General features: G+C 40.6%; 1 protein-coding gene across 1 annotated transcript; it reads right to left on the reverse strand.

The window, feature by feature from the left end:
• Nucleotides 1-15,007: 15,007 nt before the first annotated feature.
• On the reverse strand, nt 15,008-18,085 carry LOC131245052 (transcription factor TRY). Its single transcript, XM_058244235.1, has 3 exons — nt 17,843-18,085; nt 17,662-17,749; nt 15,008-15,298 (listed from the first exon to the last, which is right to left on the reverse strand). The coding sequence occupies exons 1-3, from the start codon at nt 17,895-17,897 to the stop codon at nt 15,184-15,186; spliced, it is 258 nt and encodes an 85-aa protein (XP_058100218.1). The 5' UTR covers nt 17,898-18,085; the 3' UTR covers nt 15,008-15,183.
• Between the last annotated feature and the right edge of the window lie 6,537 nt (nt 18,086-24,622).

A 24,622-nucleotide genomic window follows, 5' to 3' on the forward strand; every position in this document is an offset into this window, starting at 1 on the left:
ACCTTTATTAAATATTTTCATATATTAAATCTTATTGGTTTATACATAGTTGGAAAATGTACTCTTCTTTTAAGAGATAGAACCCATGGTAAGTATCAAACGACTTCCAAGCATTCTTTGCTCATGGTATTTATGACGGTGGGACGTGGCCCAATTAAATTTTACCATGTTAGGGAACTTGAGTACTCAATTGTTCTTCAGATAAGTTTGCATTAATCCACCTATGCCATCTAATCTTGAAGAGTGTTTTTATTTTATTTTTATTTCGAGAGATCACTTTTAGAAAAATTAACAACACCGAGGTATGAGGAAGAATCCAAAATGCTTCTACAGATCAAAGAGACAAACCCTGGCGCATGTTTTCATACTGCAGATTTGTGCAATATCTGTGCCATTCATCAAGCGGAGCCACTGTGGACACACAACTTGCCTAAATTCAGCCCGATTCACTCGTGGAGTGGGCCATACATGTTTGACAGGAATGGATGGTTAGAAAAATGGTAAATCTTCTACGCTCAATGTGGTTTGTGCAGCCCAGTGGTCGAACATTTCAAGCCTTGCGTGAATTGCAATCTTTTGCGCATGGATCAAAACTTGCTTAAAAAGTGGAAGGGAACCCCATTCAAACCATCACATGGTTTTGGACCGTCTTTTCGGTAAGGGGGACTGTGAGACTCGGGCGCCCAAAAAGGATTTTTTTTACTTAATAATACTTGTTTTTTCTTCTGGAATGGTGTAGATGGAAACAGGCGTGAGGCATCACAGCAGGATCTGATTTGGATCTTAGTCGGCTGCCACTGTGGTACGGCGCACTTTTCTCGTACCAAATTGTTCACGGGTTTTTAACTTTGGTTGGATGCGGGCCTTCCTTTTGTCTGTTTCCTGTTATGCCTCTGAACCCATGTAATAACCTAGTTTTTTCATCTGGCTGGTGTACCTCACATCAGCTATATAGCTGCCATATTGACGTCAGCAAGTTTTGTGGATTTAATCACGAGGTATGTGTTATATCCAAACCGTTTATCCATTTGGCGAGCTCTTATTAAGGCTTGAGTCTTAAAATAAGACAGATCTAACTATCAAGTGGACCACACTGCAAAAAGTAGTGGGGGATTGAACCTCTACCATCAAAACCCTTCTTGGGGTCACAAAAGTTTTGAATCAATATGATTTTTTTTTCCTCTTCAATCAGGTCTTTGTAACTTTATGAACAGATTGGATGGAAAATAAACATTATGGTGGGCCCTTCAAATTTTTTAACGGTAAAAATCATTATTTCCACTGCTATTTATTGTATGGTCCAGATGATCTTTAGATATGATTGGTTTTTTGGATAATGCTCTAAAATGATCTCTAAAAATAGATGAACTGTGTAGATATAATAAATACATCAATGTGGGGCCAATAATAAATAAGCATCAGGGGTGGGCACTAGGGAGTTGTTAATGGCGAGTGTTCAATCATCACTGCTGCCTGTGGTGTGGTCCACCTTAGATTTGGATATCTTCATTTTTTGGGATCATGCCCTAGAATGAGCTGGGAAATGGATGGACGGCGTGGATATAAAACACATATATTACGATGGGCCCCACAGTCCCATAACCACTAGGCTCGGTTATCCACCTTAGTCCGCTGCCACTCCAGCACGGTGCACCTTTCCCGGACCCAATGCTCACGTGTTTTGGATATTTACAGGATGCGAGGCCGTATACGCCAATGTTTGTTTCCAGTAGTACGTGTTGATTATATAGTACAAACTAAATCTCTGTAGGGCCACTAGTTTCTCCAGCTCAAAGGCAGATCCAAAAGCACCACAAGAAACAAGGGGGATTGGACCTTCTTAAGGCACATACAAGTTTCAGATATATAATATCTGTATCTGTGTTTTTGATTGAACGGCATAAACACTATGGTGGGTCTGGAAAGATTTGTCGGTGCTTATGTCTCAAACTGTTTCCAGTACTGGTGTGGCCTGACTGAGGTTGAGGCAAAATTTAAAACTCAAGTTGGCCACACCACAACAAATAATAGAGATTGAACATCTCATTAGAAACTTTCCTGAGCCACACAAATTTTGGATTGGACATATGGTTGTGTTTTCTATTATCTTGGAGCATGTAAATGGGTTGGATGGCATATAATTAAACAGCAACCTCGAAATGTGCAAATTGCATTTATCTCACTATTTCCTGTAGTGTGGCTCAGTCGAGTTTTAAAATTTGTCTTATGGGTTCACATTTTAACATGATGTGGCTAAACTAATGGACATAGTGGATGTTGTATGGACATTTTGCTAACATGCAATGCATGCATTTGATCCAAACCCACAGTTCATATATATTCAATTTATAGTAGGTGTTGCACATTGGGCGACTCAAGATATCGTGAGCATGTTTTGCCCATTTGGGCCCACATGCATAGTTAATATGATGATTGATGACCAAACTTCTGGCTTCATCCATTTGGAGATGCTGCTCTCGGCAGCGTACATAAGAAATGTAGGCTGATGGGATGCTTGTGACCATGCAGATGAATGAAAAAAAGAAAAAGAAAAAGAGAGAGAGAGAGAGAATATTTTCGGTCACTCTATTCCCAAAATCATAAATTAAGATCATATTAAAAGGGTGATTTTCTATTCACATATCATTTATGGTATACCACGGAAATGAATGGTTTAAACCATTAGACTATCTCTCCAATTGGGTCAGGAGGACGACATATTCTAGCCACATCATGAGCACCTATATAGGCCAAACGAACTCTGATTTAAGTGAGGTGTTGGTCTCATAAAGAAACATCCTACAATGTTTTTAAAAAAATATAAAAAAATGCTTTCCCCCTCAAACTTTAGCCAATCCAAAACTCATGTAGTTACAGTGTAGTCCACCTGAGTTTTGGAATAGCCTGATTTTTGGTGTGTCCATTTATCCAAGTCGGGTACATCTTCCAATTCAATAGGATGGAATATAAAAAACATGTTGGGCCCACAAACAATATCCAAGGTTTTAATTGTGGGTCCGCTTCCCAATGGTTCCATGCAGTCTGACTCAGCTGTGTTTTAAATTAGTGCGATCATCTGGATACATTGTAAAATTGAAGGGGCGCACCTTATTGATGGAATGGATGTTGGTAGTACATCGTGGCAGGCCCCGCACGCAGAACGTATCAGAGGAATCAGCCTCTAATGTAATAACACAAGTGATTTTCGGTAGATAACACATCGGAGAGTGATCATTCGTGTTCTAAACCAAGCATGATGGAAGGAGTGCCCTAAAACGCACACAGCACGGGCACCCACGGCGTGGTCCCAATGATGAGCAGCACGAGCATACACGTACAAATGTGGCAATTTTCTCTAAAATCCTAGTCGCTCATCTGCTGGGACCCACAACTAGGATTTTAGATTGAGCTGCATGCCACAAATAAGTAGGCAGACAAGAGCTCTCGTGGGAGTACATGTGGCAGTTCTAGAAGGCGTTGCATTGGAGGATGAAGGCCCACCAGCCAATACAGAGATTGCCAAATTGGGGAAGTGGAGTCCCAACCATTATCCATTGCTAATTCGCAATCCTAATCTTCAGCTGAGTGGAGAGTCCATAGACTGCTGGCACTGGGAGGCGTATCTTTGATATGTTGACAGGCCTACCTTTTAGTTGCACCGGAATCCTCTGCAACCGGTGATTAGGTGTCGCCCAGCTCCTGCAGCACCGGATCTTTTTATGCGTGTGACAGCCCCTCCGGTGCACCGTTCCATGAAAGGGAGCCGATTCCTAGCCCAATCCAATACTGAGGCGGGTCATGCCTAAAACCTCTAAAATTCACGTGGTGTGGCGGACCTGAGTTTTTTCTTAGGCTGATTTTTGGAGTGCCGCTTCATCCTAGTGAGGTTTAACTGATGAACGAACAGATGGGTCGTGCACTGCCTCTGGAAAGCTTCCGTGGTGTACGTTTCACCATCATTGTTTCCTGCGGTGTCGCGTGCCCCAGTTGTGGATCAGGCTGGCTTTTGGCCTAACGCCTAACATGAAGAGGTACACTCAGATGTACGATGTCACACACAAAATAAGGTGGGCCCTATAACCAAATGTCCAAGAGAAATTACTCATCCCTTGTTGCAGTCGAGGGTTTCAATTAGTCTGAGACCAGAGGGCATAAGCCGTTTGGGTAGTAAAGAAACGTGCAATATCCAAGTCATCCAACACAGAATGGTTTGATGTTTTAACTGTACCACCCGCGTTTCTTCCAGTGGTACGGTTACACACGATGGTGCCCGCCAGATATGTACAGAATCCAACCTGTCCCTCAGATGCATCAACTCGAAAGAACTCAGCTCATCCCCATCCAAAACTCAGGTTGGCCATTGAACATGAACATTTTGAGAGGGAATGTTTACCGTTGGTTAGAGGACTTACTACATCATGTATGGAATCCAGTCCATTCATAGGGGTCAGGCGCTGTTTTATTAGGTGACGCTGAGAAATTCCAAGGAAGGTTATCCTCTCAGCTTCTTTCTTTTGTTGTGTCCTACATTAGTTTTGAATCGGGCTGGGCATTCGTCCATTTGAATTTTTCTAGGTGAAGCATCTAATAAATGGATTGGATGGTGTGAATATACCATGTGGCCCACAACTGGCTAATACCAGCACAAGGTTAGGCCCATGCATAGAAGCTGAAGTCCTTCCAACATGGGCCTATCTAGAGCCTTCAATTGGAATACATAGGTGCTGCTAATCTACTGGGGAGTTGGGATGCATAATATTTTCCTAGCAGTGACAAATATCGCCCAGATCTTCCAATAATTTTTTTAAAATTATTATTATTTTTTGTAAAAAATCATGAAACTGTATTGCCATGAGAATATCGCAAGATTAATTTCTAATTTCTCACAATTTTTTTGTGAAAATATTGTAAAATTTCAAAATAAATATTTAAAAATTTAAGTAAATTCATTTAAGCTAAATTTCAAACTTTTGAAAATAACTTATCAGCAAGATTTTCCCCATATTATTGTGAAAAAAAAAAAAACATTTGAAAATATCCCTAGAATTCCCATGTATAGAAATTGCTCATGGAGAGATTTGTAACTATGTTTCCCAATGATGGAGACAACTATTTAAGGTAAAAGTATTCTAGTTATATGATTAGGCACACCAAGGCCATAGATATATGAGATGTCCGGCCACCTGATGAGTGAAAGAACTTGATTTTTGAGCCAGAGCATATATTTTAAAAATAAATGGCCTATGTTCCTACACAAGCGGATTGTTCTGGTGTGCTTGTTAAAAGCCCGTTCATCCATTAAAAACGTAGCAATTCATGTCTAAGGTATACCACACCATAGGAAACAGTGGTGAATGAATGCCTATCATTAGAAACTTCCTCGGGCCTACCATCATTAGGCCCTGGCTCAATTCTAGCCATCCATCATATGACGCCTTTTCTTTTACCTGCCTATTTGCAGCCTTTCTACCTAGAGGGTTACCAACATCTAGTGTGGATAACTTTAAGGCAAATCCCGAAGTTACCATAAGGTCTGTCAACTCAATGGTCCAAATTATTGTACCATTTGGCCCCAATTGTATACATAAGGCCATTAAGAAACTATTTAAACTGGGATGCATTGAAACCAATTATCTCATTTTCTGAAACAGAATCGTATAATCTTTGAGAGGGGATTGGGATTCTATTTCAATCCAACACTAGGTAGTTTGACGGTATCGGAATGTGGAGGAATTTGATTGGATTATATATTGCTGCGAGAATTAAGATGATTTATGATATAACGACTTTCAAAAATGCTTTTGGCGGCCCTACCTCTGATAAGATCACGTGCCTGTCATGTCCCAACACTATCAAGCCACGTGGTGTTGGGTCAGCACGCATTCTAAGCCCATCGTCTTACGGGTATAAATGGAAGCGGATTGCCTGGTGTACTGCACGCCAGCTATACAGCTGCTGTAGGTTTGTGTCGTACGAATACTAGCATCATAGCTGCTGCAGGTAAGTGTCGTGCGAGGACTAGCACTGACGCTCCACGAGCTCCGAATTGTACGAACGGTTCGAAGGAGATCAAAGTTACAAAGTTACATGGCCCCACATTAATGTATTTATTATATCTACACCGTTCATCTATTTTTAGAGATCATTCTAGAGCATTATTTAAAAAATAATTATATCCAAAGATCATATGGACCACACCACAAATAGCGGCAGAAATACTAATGTTCACTGTTAAACCATTTGTAGGGCCCACCGTAACATTTATTTTCCATCCAATCTATTCATAATGTCAAAAGACCTGAATGAAGAGGAAAAATAAATTTCATATTGATCCAAAACTTTTGTGACCCCAAAAAAGGGTTTCAATGGTATATGTTCAACCCTCTCACCACATTTTCCAGTGTGGTCCACTTAATAGTTATATCTGTCTTTTTTTAGTCTCAAGCATTGAGACAAGCTAGCCAAATGGATGAGCGGTTTGGATATAACACCTGCCTCATTATACCTACAGAACTTGCTGATGCCAATACAACAGCTATGCAGCTGGTTCGAGGTACACAGCCAATCCGCTTCCGTAAATAGGGCTGACTACACATCCACACGTGACAATGTTGTACGTAATTGGGACATCTGATCGATGCATAAGGTCACAACGTACGGATGATCTAGACATGAAATTACACCTAACGGACAACCAATTCTATTATTTTAAATCATGCACTTCCCAAGCACTTCGGGACGACTAAAATACTCCTGTAAATCCTTGTTACTAAACTACCCGTCATGACTATAGGACATGGATTGTACATGTTGATCCAATGTATTACTAAATGATGTAGAGGGGTTAGTGGACACTTTCATCACAAAGGTGGACCTTAAAAGGTCTGATCAAAGGTGGAAATAATGGGGAGATGTGATCCGGACCGTCTGAATCTTCAATCAGTTGTATCTCTCAAATCGAGATGAGTTTTTCAACACACCGCTGCATCAGATTGCTTATACTGGATATGCAAGATTTCATCCAATCAGCTATGTTTAGTTTCATTTTTATTATAAATAGTAAGTTTTAGATCAAGTATAACTTTTGATACTTTTGAATTGTAGAAGTCGTGCCCAACATAAAAAGGGCTTTGAAAATATGAGACATGGTTCAGCCAAATTATTCGCTTATTATTTTTGGTTGAAAACTAATCCAAATAGAGGTCACAGAATTGTGATTTTATTTTTTTTCAATCATCAATAGAATATTTTAAATTTATTAAGAATTATTTCTGCTTTTATTTAATTATCCCAAGGGAAAATGGTAATTGACCTCATCAGTTTCTCTATGCCCTACCAAACATGTGAATCAAAAAAATTCAAAACCTTATATGATTTAAGCAAAAATCATGTACGTCTCTCCCTATGTCACCAAACATGTGAATTAAAAAAATTCAAAACCTTATAATGCAGGGATGAATGTGATGAGGTTGATCACCGTCTTCCTTAAGGATATCTTCTCCGAATCCACGGAGCTTCTCTAGACTCCTCATGGAGACTTCTCCAAATTATTCTAAGCACTTTTCATGTTGGACGCAACTCTTAAAACCCAATGAATGAAGAGTTATAATCAAACTAAAACTTACTATTTATAGTAAAAACATAACTAAACATGGAATTCGGCCATCGATATGATGGAATCTCTCAAATTCGACATGGGTAAACCGGCATAGCCGGGTTGGTTGGCTAAAGTGGCTTGTCCTACTCTAAAATCATAGATGGTACGTCGAGTAACTCATTCCAGTTTGCGACATATGCCTGTTTTAAGGTTCTGATGGTCTTGATGATTTCTGTCTTTGATCGAGCCTTCTCTGATCACTCTCTACATCAGTCCCCTCCACTTTAAAAGAACTCGTCCTCGAGTTCTTGTGCTGCTTCAGTTCTTGATATTCGGTCTGGTGTGCCATAACGATACCCAGATCAAAAGTTATGATCAATTTACGGTGTGATGCCCCGTTACTATTGCACATGTGGGCAGGCACTCATGGGCGGACACTGATTGGGCGGGGTCTAAGGGCCTGGGCGAGTTACTAGTGGTTGGCATGCTACTGTGTACGCAGTGGGAGGTTGAACTTGTCCCATATCGAAAGTGCTGTCCGAAGTAATGGTGGTTATATGTGTGGTTAGGACCTTCCTTGTACGAGGCCTTTTGGGGGAAATTCTGAGAACAAAACTACGCGGGTCTAGTGGGACCTAGAGCGGACAATATCGTACAATGTTGGTCGGGCCGTTACAAATGGTATCAGAGCCGAGGACGGCTCAGCCTTCGGTGGAGGATATTGTAACGCCCCGTCACTGTTGCACATGTGGGCGGACGCTGATGTGGGTGGGGCCTAAGGGCCTGGGCGAGCTACCAGTGGTTGGCAGGCTACTGTGCTGACAGGCTATTGTATACGTAGTGGGAGGTTAAACTTTCCCACATCGGAAGCGCTGTTCGAAGTAATGGTGGTTATATGCGTGGTTAGGACTTTCATTATACGAGGCCTTTTGGGGGAAACCCTAAGAACAAAACCGTGCGGGTCCAGTGGGACCCAGAGTGGACAATATCGTACAATGTTGGTTGGGCCGTTACATACAGTCCACCTTCTTTTGGTCTAACCATGCTAGGAAGATATCTGTGATACGTTCTACATTAGACCGCTCAACTTGAAAAAAACTCGTCCTCAAGTTACTCAAGGAACTTGGCCCATGATTCTGACATAACTTCTGATACCTATGTTTATTAGTCATTTTCTTGTACTTGGCATTACGATCTTGAGCTGAGATAATACATGTACTCATGCTTTCCTTGACTTGCCTAGTATCGATCAGATACTTCACTCTTGCCTTTAAAATTTGACATTCTTTTTAACTCACCTGACAGTGAGGGCGGTTAGGCAAGCTAACCCTAGGGACAAGGCTTATGTGATATTGGGTCCTTACTCTTGCCCGGGTGGTAGACTCCTGGGAGTTTCAACTCCCAGTCAAGGGTTCGAGTACCCATAGGTGGTGAAATTCCACCAGCGTAAGTGTGTGGGGTGTGTAAAAAAAAAAGGCCCATGTGATATTAGATGTTTCTTATGGGAGGTAATCTATCGAGTAAATCTTCTATACATAATAATCCATTAAAACTAGGAAGTTTGACATTACCTCAATAGTATTTTTCAATATGATTTAGACGATCTCTTCTATGGATTGGTCATCGGGCAAAGTCGTCATTGAGGTCCTCGTCGCTAGAACTCGCATTATCTAGTAAAGCCTTACAATTCACCCCTGGTAGTGCTATACGAAAATCGAGGTTGTGCCGTATATCAACCATGGGCGGTTGAGCATCGCATATGGCTCGTGGTGGAATTAGTGCATCCGCAATACGGTTGAGGGTTGCTTGCAACCCTTGCATGGTCAACCGACTCTTCCGGTAGAAAGCTTCTATTCTTTCCAAAAGATAATAAATCCTTAGATTACCGTCCACAAGATTTTTGTTCATACCTTCGTTGTTTGCCATCGACCCAAGGGGAGTCCTCACTTTGATACCAATTGACGGAGGGATGAACATAATGAGGTTGATCACCGTCTTCCTCAAGGATATCTACTCCGAATCCACGGAGCTTCTCTGGACTCCTCACAGAGACTTCTCGAATCTACGAGGAAAGAAAGCAAGAAAATAGAAATAAATTCTAATAAATTCAAAATTTAATTGATGAATGAAATAAATGAGTTCACAACCCTTTAAATAGGGATACCAAGTAATGGGAGAGAAATCAGAAGCAAACTATAACTAAAACTCCCTAAAATTTGTAACTTACTATAAATAGTAATTTTACTTTTATAGTAAGTGTCATATGTGGCTTAACCACGTTATTCTACTAATTATTCTAAGCACTTTTCATGTTGGACACAACTCCTAAAGCCCAATGGATGAAGAGTTATAATCAAATTAAAACTTATTATTTATAATCAAAACATAACTAAACATGGAATTTGGTCGTCGATATGATGGAATCTCGTAAATTCAATGTGGGTAACCCGGCATAGCCGGGTTGTTAGCTAAAGTAGCTTGTCCTACCCCAAAATCATATATGGTATGTCGAGTCACTCATTTCGGTTTGTGAGATATGCCTGTTTTAAGGTTCTGACGGTCTTGATGACTTCCACCTCTGATTGGGCCTTCTTTAATACATCTTGGACCTAAAACTAAAAGTGCTTGCGACCTACTCTACATCACCTTATCTGATTTAACCAAAAGGTTTCTCAACAAACAGTGATTCCAACCTTGACAACGTAAAGAACAGTTGTGATGCAGTCATCATTTCAAACCACAAATAGAGCAAGAGGTTCACTTTGTTAGTGATAGATATTATTCTTGCCTTGATTGTAGGCTCTGATTTAGTCTTTCTTTGGCTAATGTATATATGGTTAGAATATATTTAGGATATCCAACTGTATAGTTAGATTATATTTAGGATATCTGACTGTATATTTCATTCTTGGGTTTTGTTATTCTTGGCATTGTATTCTATATAAAGGAGTAATTCCTCCTAATAAAAATTCAGTCTTTGTCAAACGCTATCATGGTATCAAAGCCTTAACCCTTTTTCACTTTTCAAATCGTGGTTTCATAGATCCTTCTTCAAATCACCATCACAATCAAAGACTCTCCACGCCTCCCTTCTGTTTGACGTTGTTACCACCGTCATTTATCGGCGGCCACTCCTTTTCCGCCTATCTGTCTTCATACTTGTGGATCTCTTTCCACCATGTCTACTGGCAATGAAATTTCCAAGCCTACTAATGTTGAACTTGATGGGACCAACTACATATTTTGGTCTCAAAGCATGGAGGCATTTCTTCGAGGGCGCGGATTGTGGGAATACATTGATGGTCCTGAATCTAAACCCGACACCACTGATTTTAAGAAGCTTAAAGAATGGGACATGAATAATTTTAAAATTATTTCATGGATTCGCTCCACATGCAAGCAGTCGATTGCTATGACCATTGGTAGGGTCATGACTGCTAAAGTTGTTTGGGATAATTTCACCAACACATATCTATAGACTGATTTTGCTCTTACATATCAACTAGAGATGGAAATACGGAAGCTTCGGCAACAGCCTTCTTAGCGTATTTCTGCATTTCACTCCCAAATGACTACATTATGGGATCAGTTGGAGCTTACTGAACCTGAATGGACTCATTCTCATGATAAGTATCAGCAACTTCGTGAGCGGACCAAGCTTGTTCAGTTTTTTCTCGCTCTTACTGATGATTTCGAAGCACTCCAGAGTTCAATTCTTCATCGGAAGCCTTTGCCCACTATTGTTGATATTCTTCCTAAGTTACTTGCTGAGCAAACTAGGAAGGGTATTGGTATTCTTAATTCTTCACCTTCTGATACTGTGCTCTTTGTCTCATCACAAGACTCTCGATCCTCTTCCAAATCCAAGGAGAAGAAGCCATTCTGTGTCTATTGTAAAAAGATGGGTCACTGGAAACAGAATTGTCTTCGTCTTCAGCGACTTCATAAGAATGACCAACCATGTGCTGCTGCTGCAGAGGCTACACCCTCGTCATCCAGCACTCACTCCAAAAGATATCCAGGAGATGATATGTTAGGCTCTCGCAAGTCCTGGTAATCCTCATCTTGCAGCTTCTGCTGCTGCTTCTTCAGGTATGCCTCGTGATTCTTTGTGGTTTCTAGATTCTAGAGCATCCAATCATATGAATTTTAACTCTACTTCTCTCTCCCATTCATATCCTATTACCTCTTCCTTTCCAATATACACTGCTAACAACACACCTCTTACTGTCACTCATACTGGCACTGTTTGTACAACCTCTATTACTTTGCATAATGTTTTACTTATGCCTGGATTTTCAATGAACCTTATCTCTACAGTCAATTATGTGATCAAGGTTTTCATGTTGCGTTTACCGACTCTAGCTGTATTGTGCAGGATCATTGGACGGGGAAATCATGTGGGACAGGGCGTAGAGTTGGATTTCTCTATTGTATCGAGTCACTTCATCTTCCTGTACCTTCCTATGTTGCTGCCAGTGTCACTTCCTCTCTTTGGCATAGCCTTCTTGAACATCTTTCCTTTGATCGCTTAAAAACTTTATTTTCTAATGGTTGTTTAGGTTCTTTTAAAACTATTAAACATGTTTCTTGTAAACATTGTCTCTTAGGCAAACAAGTTGTCTTACCTTTTCCTTTGAGTTCTAGGACATCTATTGCTATTTTTGATTTAATTCATAATGATGTTTGGACTTGTTCTGTGCCTTCGTTAAGTGGTGCTCGTTATTATGTGATCTTTATTGATGATTTTTCTCGGTATACTTGGATTTATGTGATTCATAATAAATTTGATGTCTATAAAAAATATGTCGACTTCACTGCCATAATTTATACTCATTTCTCCAAAAAGATTAAAATATTTCAATCTGACTCTGGTGGTGAATTTTGATCAGGCATTTTTATCGACCTTCTTAAGTCACACGACACTCTTCTTAAGTCACACGACACGCTTCCTCAACTCTCTTGTCCAGACACACCACAACAAAATGGTGTTGCTGAACAGAAACACCGTCACATTGTTCAGACTGCTTGCACCATGCTCCTCTCTTCTCGATTCCCCAAGACTTTTTGGGGGGAGGCCGTCTCCTCTGCTACCTACCTCATCAATCGCATTCCTACACCGCTTCTACGCAACAAGTCCCCTTATGAACTTCTGTTTGGCCAGGTTCCATCCTATACTCGTCTTTGAACATTCGGTTTTACTTGCTTTGTGTACTTATTATCTAATGTCGAACGCTCCAAACTCTCTCCCAAATCTGCCATTTGTATTTTTATAAGATATGGAATCAAACAGAAAGATTATCGCTGCTATGATCCGGAGACAAAACGCATTCGTATCTCACGTAATGTTGTTTTCTAGGAATCTATTCTTTTCATGGACCTTCCTAGAAATCCTTCTCCTCCCTCCTCGATCATTTGTATTAACCCCTTTCCTTCTGAGTCTCTTCCTATTGAACCTCCGCCATCTCCTCCTAACAATCCTCTGCCATCTCCTCCGCTGACTTCACCAACTCCACCTCTGTCCTCCACTGACTCTTTGACCGATGATCCTCCAGAGGTACACTCCCGTTATCCCACTTGTACTCGTGCCCCTCCCTCTTCTCTTAATGATTATTATTGCTATGCCACTCATATGTTTGACCTCCATGAGCCGGCGACTTACAAGGAAGCGAGTGTGCATCCTGAATGGTCCAAGGCAATGCAATCAGATTTGCAAGCTTTGGAATGCACTCATACTTGGGAACTGGCTACTTTACCTTCTAGCAAGTCTACTGTTGGTTGCAGGTGGGTGTTCAAAATAAAAACACGTGCTGATGGTTCCATTGAGTGGTACAAAGCTCGCCTTGTGGCTAAGGGAAACACTCAGGAGTATGGTCTTGATTATGAGGAGACCTTCGCTCCTGTTGCCCACATGACCACGGTTCGTAGTGTTATTGTCGTTGCTTCCTTTCGTCATTGGGCATTACATCAGATGGATGTCAAAAATGTCTTTCTCAATGGCGATCTTCATGAAGAAGTTTATATGGAACCCCCGCCTGGTCTCTCTCATCAGCCTGGGCAAGTCTGCAGTCTTCGCCGAGCATTGTATGGTCTCAAGCAGGCCCCACGTGCCTGGTTTGAGAAATTTCATTCCACCATCCTCACCTTCGGCTTCCGTCAGAGTAATAATGACTTATCTTTGTTCATTCGACACAGTGCTCATGGTGATGTTTTTCTCCTTCTATATGTGGATGATATGATCTTGACCGGTGGTGATACCCAAGGCATTTCGGCTACCAAGTCCTTCCTCTCTCAGGCATTTGAAATGAAAGATCTTGATAACTTGTCATATTTTCTGGGCAATGAGGTTGGTCAGAGTTCTCAGGGCTATATTCTTTCTCAGATCAAATATGCCTCCGACATTCTCTCTATTCCTCATTTTTCTAATGGTAAAGTGGTTGACACTCCTCTCGCTCTCAATATCAAACTTCGACCTATAGATGGTATCCCCCTTCAAGATCCTACTCTCTATCGCCAGTTGGTCGGCATGCTTACTTACTTGACTATCACTTGGCCTGACATTGCACACGCAGTCCATATTGTCTCTCAATTTATGGCTTCTCCTCGCACTGCACACTACTCTGTTGTTCTTCGGATTGTTCGTTATCTTTGGGGCACCTTACATTGTGGTATCTTACTCTCCTCCTCTTCCTCTTCTACTCTTTATGCCTATTCAGATGCCGATTGGGCTGGGGACGTGACTGATCGCAAGTCCACCACCGGGTTCCTTGTTTTTCTTGGCGACTCTATTATTTCTTGGAAGAGTAAGAAGCAAAATGCTGTTTCTCGTTCTAGTACTGAATCTGAATATCGTGCTCTTGCTGACATCACTGCTGAGATTGTGTGGCTCCGCCGTCTTCTTGCCGATCTTGGTGTTTTGCATATGTCCCCCACAACTCTATTATGTGATAACAAGAGTGCTCTTTACATTTCTAAAAATGATGTTTTCCACGAGCGCACTAAACACATTGAGGTTGACTGTCATCTCGTTCGACATCATTATGGTCGTGGCACTATCTCTCTTCCTCATATTTCTACTGAACTGCAACTTGCTGATCTCCTGACCAAATCTCACTCTGTTGCTCGGTTTACATCCCTATCATCCAAACTTCAGCTACTGCCCTTGCCTTGATTGGGGTGTTAGTGATAGATATTATTCTTGCCTTAATTGTAGGCTCTGATATAGTCTTTCTTTGGCTAGTGTATATATGGTTAGAATATATTTAGGATATTCGACTGTATATTTAGACTATATTTAGGATATTTGACTGTATATTTTATTCTTGGGTTTTGCTATTCTTGGCATTGTATTCTATATAAATGAGTAATTCCTCTTAATAAAAATTCAGTCTTTGTCAAACGCTATCACACTTATCTTAGGAACACTTTTATGGTTGTGGTCGTCGGAAACAGATAATAAGATTTACATGTCAACCAGAATAAAGGAAAGAAAAATGCAACTGATAATTTTCTAAAAACGAACAAAAATCTTACAACAACAGAAATGACAAGAAAAAAAAAAAAAACAACGGCCAAAGGCAGTTCCTTCAGCTATCACGACCTTCTTTCTTCCCGGCGAACCCTTCTCCATGTCTCATTATCCAAAACCTCTCTATCTCCTCGGGCTTCCGGCCTGGAATCCGGCCCGCTATGAGTGCCCACCTGAAAACCCATCGCATGCAGATTGTCACCTCTTCCATATATAAAATGTACAATAAATGAGTAGCATTGTTCAACACCGATCCGGCCCGTATCGCACCTGTATCAGGTCGTTTCAGACCCATGCAGGGTCGACTCGGGTATGTACCGGGTTTTTTTTTTTTTTTGTGTGTGTGTGGCACGCGCACGTGCCCACCAGCTGGAACAAGCCGTAGTACTACGAAAGCATGAGGAGCGGATTCAGTCGGGTCGTGACCGTGGGGCCCACCTTGATGTAAGTGTTGTATATCTGTGCCATCTATCCGTTTCTCCGGCTCATGTTTAGCACGTGGGCCCAAAACTGATACTTATCAAAATCTTAGGTGGGCCACGCACACCACAGGAAACAGTGGTGATTGAACATTAAAAAGTTCGCGTGGGCCACAAAAGTTTTGGATGGAGCTGATATTTATATTTTCCTTTCATCCAGGTCCATTTGACCTTATCAACATATTGGATATCAAATAAACATTACGGTGGGCCCTAGGAAGTTTTTAATGGTAGACATTCATTCACCACTTTTTCCTCTGGTGTGGTCCACTTGAAATTTGAATCTGCTTCGGTTTAGGGCACGCATCCTAAAATGAGCTGTAAAAACGGAAGGAGGGAGTAGATATACAATATATACATCAAGGTGGGCCCCACGGTCACGACCTAACCGAACTTGGTCAGGTCCCGACTCGACTGAATCCACGGCCGAAAGCATGAGTATGCATGGACCAGAAGGTGGGCCCCAATCATTAGACATACTCATTTTGTTTTACATGCCGTGCACCTGCTAAATCCTTTCAAGTTTCAATAAAGGCATTAAATGAGCAGGCAGAGCCAATTGGATAAGGACCCCTGAAAGGAATTCTATTGAGAACGGTCCAAAATATTCAAGTCATGACAATAACCATTTCAGAGGTTTGCTAAGGCCTACACGGCAATCCGTGTACACGCTGACTCACGTGCTATTGTGTACATACGTGGACGTGAGATCTAATCCGTCCATCAGATGGGTTCGATCATGGAGATGCCCTGGCCCAAGAGTCCCTTTGGTTAGCTAATCAATATGTGTGTGGGCTTACCAACCTTACCATTTCATGTGTCATGGTCCCGGTTGCATACTCACACAGCCAATAGGGACGTGGCTACTGGATGATGCTCTGTGGCCCCATCATGATGTATGTGTTTTATCCACACCCTCCATCTATTTTGGATCGTTATTTTAGGAAACAAGCTCAAACAATTAGACAGATTTAAATCTCAGGTGGACGACGACACAGGCAGACAGTGGTGATTGAAAAAGCACACCTTTAAAAACCTTCTAATGTTTACTTTCCATCCAACATTTGCTTAGCTCACAGGCTTAGAGGAACGGAAAACACAAATATCAACTTATCTAAAACTTTCGAAACTCTAAAGAAGTTTTTGTAGGAGTTTAATAGCCACTACTATTTCCCTTAATATGGTCTATCTGATACTTATATTTACTCCATATTCAGGTTCATAACTTAAAATGAGCAGGAAAAATGGATAAATCATGTGAATAAAATACATATCTCATGATGGGACCCACCGAGCACTATTCAGTAGCGAGTCCCTGAGGCAATCCGCGTCCACCCTTCTGTGTCCTTTTTCTGGTGCCAGTTGAAGGCGGATTGTGTGTGTGGAGGGTCCACCGTGATGTATCTGTTGATCCATATGGACAGAGAGGATAAACAGATACATCAGGGTGGGACCCTCTACACATCTGCCCGGACGGTGATCCATACAGGCAGGGGAAGGACGCAATCCACGCTAGTGCCAGTTGGGCCAGGTCATGAGCCCACTATCGCGACCCGTAGTCTGTATCAACTACAACACGACCACGTGATCTCTATGTTGCAGATTTACCCTATCCCAAGGAACTCTACCCAAGTGTTTTTACTGCATCTGGTACCATCCAGTAAAGTGTAGGGATCGATCGAACTGAACGGACTATCCCATAGGCCACCCATTCGATGGACAACCCAATATCCAAAAGATGCAGCAATTGGCTGGTTCAAACCATATTCAATCTACAAGTCTCTCTCTCTCTCTCTCTCTCTCTCTCTCTCTCTAAAGAACTGTCTAAAAATGGTGATGTATCAGGGATCTACTGACTTCTGTTAAGTGTGACTTTAAAAATAGGGCACACCCAAGAGGCCATAAACTAATTGGACGGTCCGGATCGATGGTCAAAGAGAACTCATCAAAGGTTTGCAGTTTGTGGGATCCATACAATATAAATGAGAGGAGCCCGGAAACAGACTAGTATATAAAAACGGAAAAAAAGGTAAAAGAAAGTAGGAATGAAAATTTACTTGTCGCCTACGAGCCTATACATCCTATAAATGAGATCTTCTTCTTGTTCCGTCATGTTAATGAATTCCCACTCAATGCTACTGACTTCTGCAAATACCAACAACAAGAAGAAAGAGCAAATGAGAGAGAGAGAGAGAGAGAGAGAGAGAGAGAGAGAGAGAGAGAGAGAGAGAGAGAGACCTTCAGAGTCGTGGGTAGTGGAGATCTTGGGCTGCTTTCTGCGTCGTTTATCCATAGCAATGTAAGTAACGGAGTAAAGGAATGAGGAGTAGGAGGGAATGAGAGGGAATTGAGAAGAGAGAGATTTTAACTGGTTCTAAAATGGGAAAGAAAGGTGGGAGACGGGGATAAACGGTTGGGAAGTATGGAACGACAGCTGCGACCGAACAAGCTCGCAAACGATCTGGGTTGACGAGTAGTTGTCGTGATTGAATGTTATATATATATATATATATATATATATATATATATATATATATATATATATATATATATATATATATATATATATATATATGAGGCATGCTCACCTACGCACCTACGCACGTGTGCACCTTTTCACACGTGTCATCAGTGTCGAATCTGAACGGTCCATAAGATGAAGAATCCCATGAAACTGCAGGGGGTAAATTTTCACCCTGATATAAGAATCTGGTGGGCCATATAAAAGAGAAATTCAAATCAAGGGAAGAAACTGTTTGCATTTTTCATGGCCCACTGAAGTCTTGGTTCAAAGTAAAAATTGGTGGTAGAGAGTTTCACGAGGTTCTGCTTCATGTGGACCGTTCAGATTTTCGAGACTCATCAGATATGATGAGTTCTCAAAAAAGTTCATATGTAGTCCGTACGAACTGGTTTGCAGGTGAGCGTTCCGCTATATATATATATATATATATATATATATATATATATATATAGATATATATATATATATCTTTTTGACCTTTTAGATATTTAACAAGCAGCTCCCCCATCTCCTGACATTTGTAACCAATAGCCCCTAGTTTGGATTATCACAAGTATCACCCATCTACTGAAGACTGTAGACGGCTCAACGCCAAATGACAAAAATACCCTCACCTCAGGAGTTTGTTTTGCCCACATATGGTGCCTTTATGTACAATTTGTAACTAATTCATCCAGCAAAATCCCTTTACCATAAATATTTGGCACCAAAAGATCAGCTAATCCGATCATCGGACGTATGCACCCAAAACCTCCAGATTTACCTAAGTGGCCCACCTGATTGTTGGATCCACCTGAATCTTAGGGTTCCTTTTTTTTTTTTCCAGTGGGCTCACAATGGTGAACGGATTGGATGACAAATAGGCAGTTGGGTAGGCCCACAGGTCTACAACTACTTATAAGTAGGGGTAAAGCTGTTACTTTATACATATAAGAACGGTAAGGGATGTGGATTTGGATACTTTATACATATAAGAATGGTAAGGGATGTGGATTGGATACTGCCTCTGCGTGGGGTGCGGGATTGTGTGGTACCGACCTAGCTAGAGACGGACGTCCTGTCAGGAGGTCCATGGGGCCTACTGCAATATACATATTTTATCGGCATCATTCATTCATTTTGATGGATCATCGCAGGGCATGATCCGAAACAAGGAGGCAGACAGATGACTGCATAGAAATTGAAAGCTTACTGTTCAAAGCTTCTTTGGGGGCATTAAAGTTGTAGGTCAAACTGATACAAAAAAAGGATAAAGAGAAAATATAAATATAAGCTTGATACAAAGCTTCTCACTTCCCCAAAGTTTTCAACAGTAGGCCTCATTGTGTGGTGTGGTCCACTTGTGACCTGGATCTGCTTATTTTTTAACTCATGCTCTAAAACGATCTCGACAAATTGATGCAGGGTTTGGGTATAACACATACATTATAGAGGGCTCACGACAGTTTACCACGTCCGCACACCACGGAGGTCGGTGGAGTTTGGAACACCACGCAATCCGCTTCCAAGGGGCGGGGATGGGAGCGGACTGCCTGTGATCCCGTCTACAGAGACATATCTGTGGCCTGAGTTGTCGGCTTTTTTACTGGCCACGCGTTAAAGCCAGCTGGGGGCCCTGAGTGGGTGGGGGGAGAGCTCCGTTAGAAGATTTGGCACCGTGAGTGTCTCTTCCGTTTGCATTTTTCACTCCCCGCTCTTCTTCTCCCTCTCAATCCATCTCTCTCTCATTCAATCATTTCTCTTAGATATCTTCACATTTCCTAGTACAGTGGGTTCATCTGCCTGAGAAAGGTTTTCACCCCCTCAATAGCTACCTTTCTCACAGATGGTGGATTCATTAGAGCTTTCTTGTTAGTCATCACTAGAGCTTTCGATTGATAATTTCCTTCCCTCTCTCATATCTGGATAATGCCCTATTTACAAAGTTGATTTGGGTCACTCTTTTTTTTTCTTTTCTTTTTTTTTCACAAAACAATTCAGACAGTCTAAATCGCGTATTAAATTACAAATGTCGTTTTTAGAATGCATTTAGGGCTCGTTTAGACCTTTCAAATTGGAATGTATTTGGGGCTCGTTTAGCACTTTAAATTTTTTCTTTTTTTAGAAAAAGATTTTAAAATTATTATTATTATTATTATTATTATTATTTTATACAGTTAGGGCTTATTGGACACCTTCTAATTGAAATCCATTTAGTACTCTTTTGTCACCTTCTTCTAATTGGAATGCAGATTGGAATAGTAATTCCGTCATATCTGTTAGGAGAGAGTCCCTGTTTTTCTGACACAGGTCTGACAGCTTTTATATATATATATAAAAATATAAAATTGGAAAGTCTTGTTCCCATTAAATGGCCCATGGGATGGACCCCACTGTGATGTGTTGTTGACATCCTTTCCAAAGCAGCACATGTCACATCGTATTGTTAGGTTTAGAGCCTTATAAATAGGCTGATTGGTGATTTAGGTTGGGCACACAAAGGGAAACAGTTGGTATGGAGCTCATGCCCTTGATTTCACCTGATTTGTAAAAAAGCCTGATTTTGCATGCCCTTTTGTGCGGGGCAAATGAAGGGACCAAAAAAATACAAATTCCACATCACAGCATGGTGGGGCCAGAAAATGAATCAATCAAGGGTGGGAATCCCCCTCTTAATTATTTCTTTTTGTGTGGCCCAACCGAATTACGAACTGACCTGATTTTTGGGCCCTGAGCATAACTTCATGGGATACATCCAACGCTTGGCTGAGATGTCAGCAACACTTCACAGTGGTCCCAGTGAGGAATTACTTTCAAAACTTGAAAACCCGACTTTGACATTCAGTTGGCTCAAAAGGACTCGAAGACTCCACACGACTCAACCGGTTATTATATAATATGAATTTAGAAAATTAAGGGTAGGAGTAGATATTTAATATTGTTATGATAAGTAATATAAAATAGGATTTTTATTTATTATTATTATTATTAATTGTTATTTTTTAAATGTGAAAATTTGTTGCAAATCCATATTTATCAAAGGATTTATGCAACTATCAAAATACCTTAGTGGTTCTTTTGGAGAAGGGAAATTATCCACGTATCATGGTATGATTGTTTTTTTTAAAAAAGTTTTTTTTTTTTTTTTTTTTTTTAAAGTCAGAAAGTTTTTGAAGTCCAGCTTGTCAAACATATGCATCCAATCATAATAATCATACATACGCAGTGATGAACGTGATGGGGTCGATCACCATCTTCCTCAAGGATAACTACTCCGAATCCTACTCATAGAGACTTTTCAAATCCACGAGGAAAGAAAGCAAGAAAATATAAATAAATTCTAATAAATTTAAATTTTAATTAATTTATGAAATAAACGAGTTCACAACCCTTTAAATAGGGATACTGAGAGAAATCGAAGCAAACTATAACTAAAATTCCCTAAAATTCATAACTTACTATAAATAGTAAATATGCTTTCATAGAAAGTGTCCTATGTAGCTTAACCATGTTATTCTCCTAATTATTCTAAGCACTTTTCATGTTGGACACAAATCCTAAAGCGCAGCAGATGAAGAGTTATAATCAAACTAAAACTTACTATTTATAGTAAAAACGGAACTAAACATAAAATTCAGCCGTCGATATGATGAAATCTTACAAATTTGGTGTGGGCAACCTGGAATAGCTGAGTTGGTTGGCTAAAGTAGCTTGTCATACCCCAAAATCATATATAGTACGTCGAATAACTCATTTCTGTTTGCAAGATATGCCTGTTTTAAGGTTTTGACGGTCTTGATGGCTTTTGCCTCTAATCAAACCTTCTCTGGTCCATCTTGGACATGAAAGTGTTCGCGACCTGCTCTACATTAACACCAAAACTCTTTATTAGAGCTGGACATTTCTGGTCCGATCCGGTGGATTCGACCCGATCCTACCCAATCCGACCCGACCCAACCCGATCTGAACCGAAGACTTGAATAAGTGCGGTTCGACTTGGATTAGTCAGATCCGACCATTAATCGGATTGAGGCCGGATCATGGTGAATTCGAACTTATCCGAATCGAAATCCGAACTGATAGGATTCAATCCCGACCAATCCGATCCGATCCGGAGTGATTCAATGGTGGAAATCAATACTTCTACTTTTTCTTGTGGTATGCTCCACTTGAGCTTTGGATATGCATCAATTTTGGGTTCAACCACTAAAATGATTTGAAAAAACGAATGGACGCCGTGGATAAACCACATGCATTCACGGTGGGCCCCAACATAGTTTCCTAAGAGACGTGCTGTGCACGTCAACCACTTGCATGCACAACACGTCCGTCGTCAATTAGGCTGAGTGGCGAGAGTAGCTACTGAAGTTACGTCAACAAGTTCTGTGGGCCCCACCATGATGTATGTTCTGTATCCACACCTTCCATTCATTTGGAGAGATCATTTTAAGGCAATAGACAAAGAAAGAGTTAAATCCAAAGCTCCAGTGGACCCCAACACAGAAAACAGTGGGACAGTGAAGCCCACAATTGAAAATTTCTAAGGGCCACGAAAGTTTTAGAACAAGCTGATATTTGTGTTTTCCTTATTTCATGTTTTTTTAAAAAACTTTTTAATAGATTGGATTTCAAATAAACACTATGATGGACCTTAGGATAGTTTCAACGGTGGAAATTACTCTCCCCACTGTTTTCTTTAGTGTGGTCTACTACAGACTTTCATTTATCTCATTCTTTGGTTCATACCATAAAATGATATCTAAAAATGGATGAACGGTGTGGATATAACACATACATAATAGTGGGGCCCACAAAACTTTGTGACGCCAACTCAACCTCTTTGTATCTAATCTACATCCTGCATTCATTTCGTGCCCTGCACATTAATAGGCTGTCATCAAAAGATACATGTCGTGCATGGACGAGCAGTGAGAGGCCTCGAGGTCCGAGTTGTACGAACGGCTCAAATGAGATCAAAGTTACATGGGCCCCACAGTTATGTATTTATTATATCCACAACATTCATCCATATTTGGAGATCATTTCGGAGCATTATATAAAAAAAAAATAATCATATCCAAAGATCAATTGACCACACCACAAAGAGCAGCAAGAATAATAATTTTCACCGTTAAAAAATTCATAGGGCCCACCATCACGTTTATTTTCTATCTAATCTGTTATTAAGGTAAAAAATACATGGAAAAAGAGGAAAAACAAATTTCATATTAATCCGAAACTTCTATGATCTCCAAAAAGATTTCAATGGTAAACATTCAATCCCCACTTTTTTTGCAATATGGGCCAACTGATCTTTAGATTTGTCTTATTTTTCGGCTCAAGCCTTAAGACGAACTCTATTAATGGATGAACGGTTTGGATATAACACATACCTCATAGTTTGACCCACAAATCTATGCCAATTCGAATCGTACCTAACTTGATCCGACTCGGTTTTTCTGACCGAGTCAGACTCGGTTCGGGTCAAGCCAACCGTGCATCGGATCGGTTCGGGTCAGGTCTCCTGGACTCGGTCCCGGTTCGGATCGAGTTTGGATCAGCTCACGTAGATTTCGGATCGGATCGAGTTGGACCAATCCGATCCGACTCTGTCTGATGCCCAGCTCTACCCTTTATGTTTGAATCAAGAAATGAGCTGCATATGCATTTCAATATTTTTAAATGGTGTCTCATCTTATGTTAGATTAGCCAAATTTTGGATTAGACGGTTTGGATATTATAAAAAACTTTTCAGTGGGGCTCACAATTATACACCTTACTTCTTTCTTAAAAACAAAAAAAAATGCAAGGTAAGGACTACGGGAACTTCACAGCTCAAAGACTCCCCTGGAATTTCTGTTCTCTTCTCACAGGCATTGTTTGGTAAAATCCTAATTTGGAAGGAATTTTGTGGTGAAATTCCTATAAAATATAAATGATTTCATCAAATCAATGGATGGTGAGTTGATTAAGGACATGTTTGGATTCATGTAAAGGAAAGAAAAGAAAACGCCATTTTCCAATAAACTAATTTTTCCTTACTTGTGACTTGTTTATGAGAATGTGAGAGAAACTCAAATTTCTACTTACTTTTTTGGTTAGTAAAACAATAAAATAATTTTCCCATCTTCACCTTAAGAAAGACATCTCTACTTAATGAGGTTTGAGTATGGTTTGTGGTGCTGTTGCATCATGATCTTCAATAATTAAGCTTCTTCACAGCCACACCTATCATGTTCGCAAGATTGAAACAACCTCGTCACTGCAAGACCTATCACCATCTCCTGCCGATTGCACAACTATGTTCCTACAATCATCCGTTCCCATCTTCAGTGTTTGCCTCCACTGATGCATAATCTCTAAAACAAATCTGGCAATTTCCGTTTTGGGGGACCCATCTAGACAGTAACATCTCACCAAATCCTGTAATTTGCTTTGCAACAAATTAGAGCCGTTGGAGTCTCTTCATGGGGTTTTGGGGATTCAAGATTTTGCATAGTTAGTTCTTTGAGATT

The sequence above is a fragment of the Magnolia sinica genome, chromosome 5 (genome assembly GCF_029962835.1).
Source record: "Magnolia sinica isolate HGM2019 chromosome 5, MsV1, whole genome shotgun sequence".
Lineage (NCBI taxonomy): Eukaryota > Viridiplantae > Streptophyta > Magnoliopsida > Magnoliales > Magnoliaceae > Magnolia > Magnolia sinica.

Bases quoted from the DNA above. Each gene is read 5' to 3' on its own strand.
- LOC131245052 (XM_058244235.1), bottom strand. From the start codon at position 17,897: ATGGATAAACGACGCAGAAAGCAGCCCAAGATCTCCACTACCCACGAC. The intron at 17,750-17,842 runs GTCTCTCTCTCT...TGGTATTTGCAG, and splicing joins CACTACCCACGACTCTGAAG to AAGTCAGTAGCATTGAGTGG. The intron at 15,299-17,661 runs GTAAATTTTCAT...ATGGGTTTTCAG, and splicing joins TATAGGCTCGTAGGCGACAA to GTGGGCACTCATAGCGGGCC.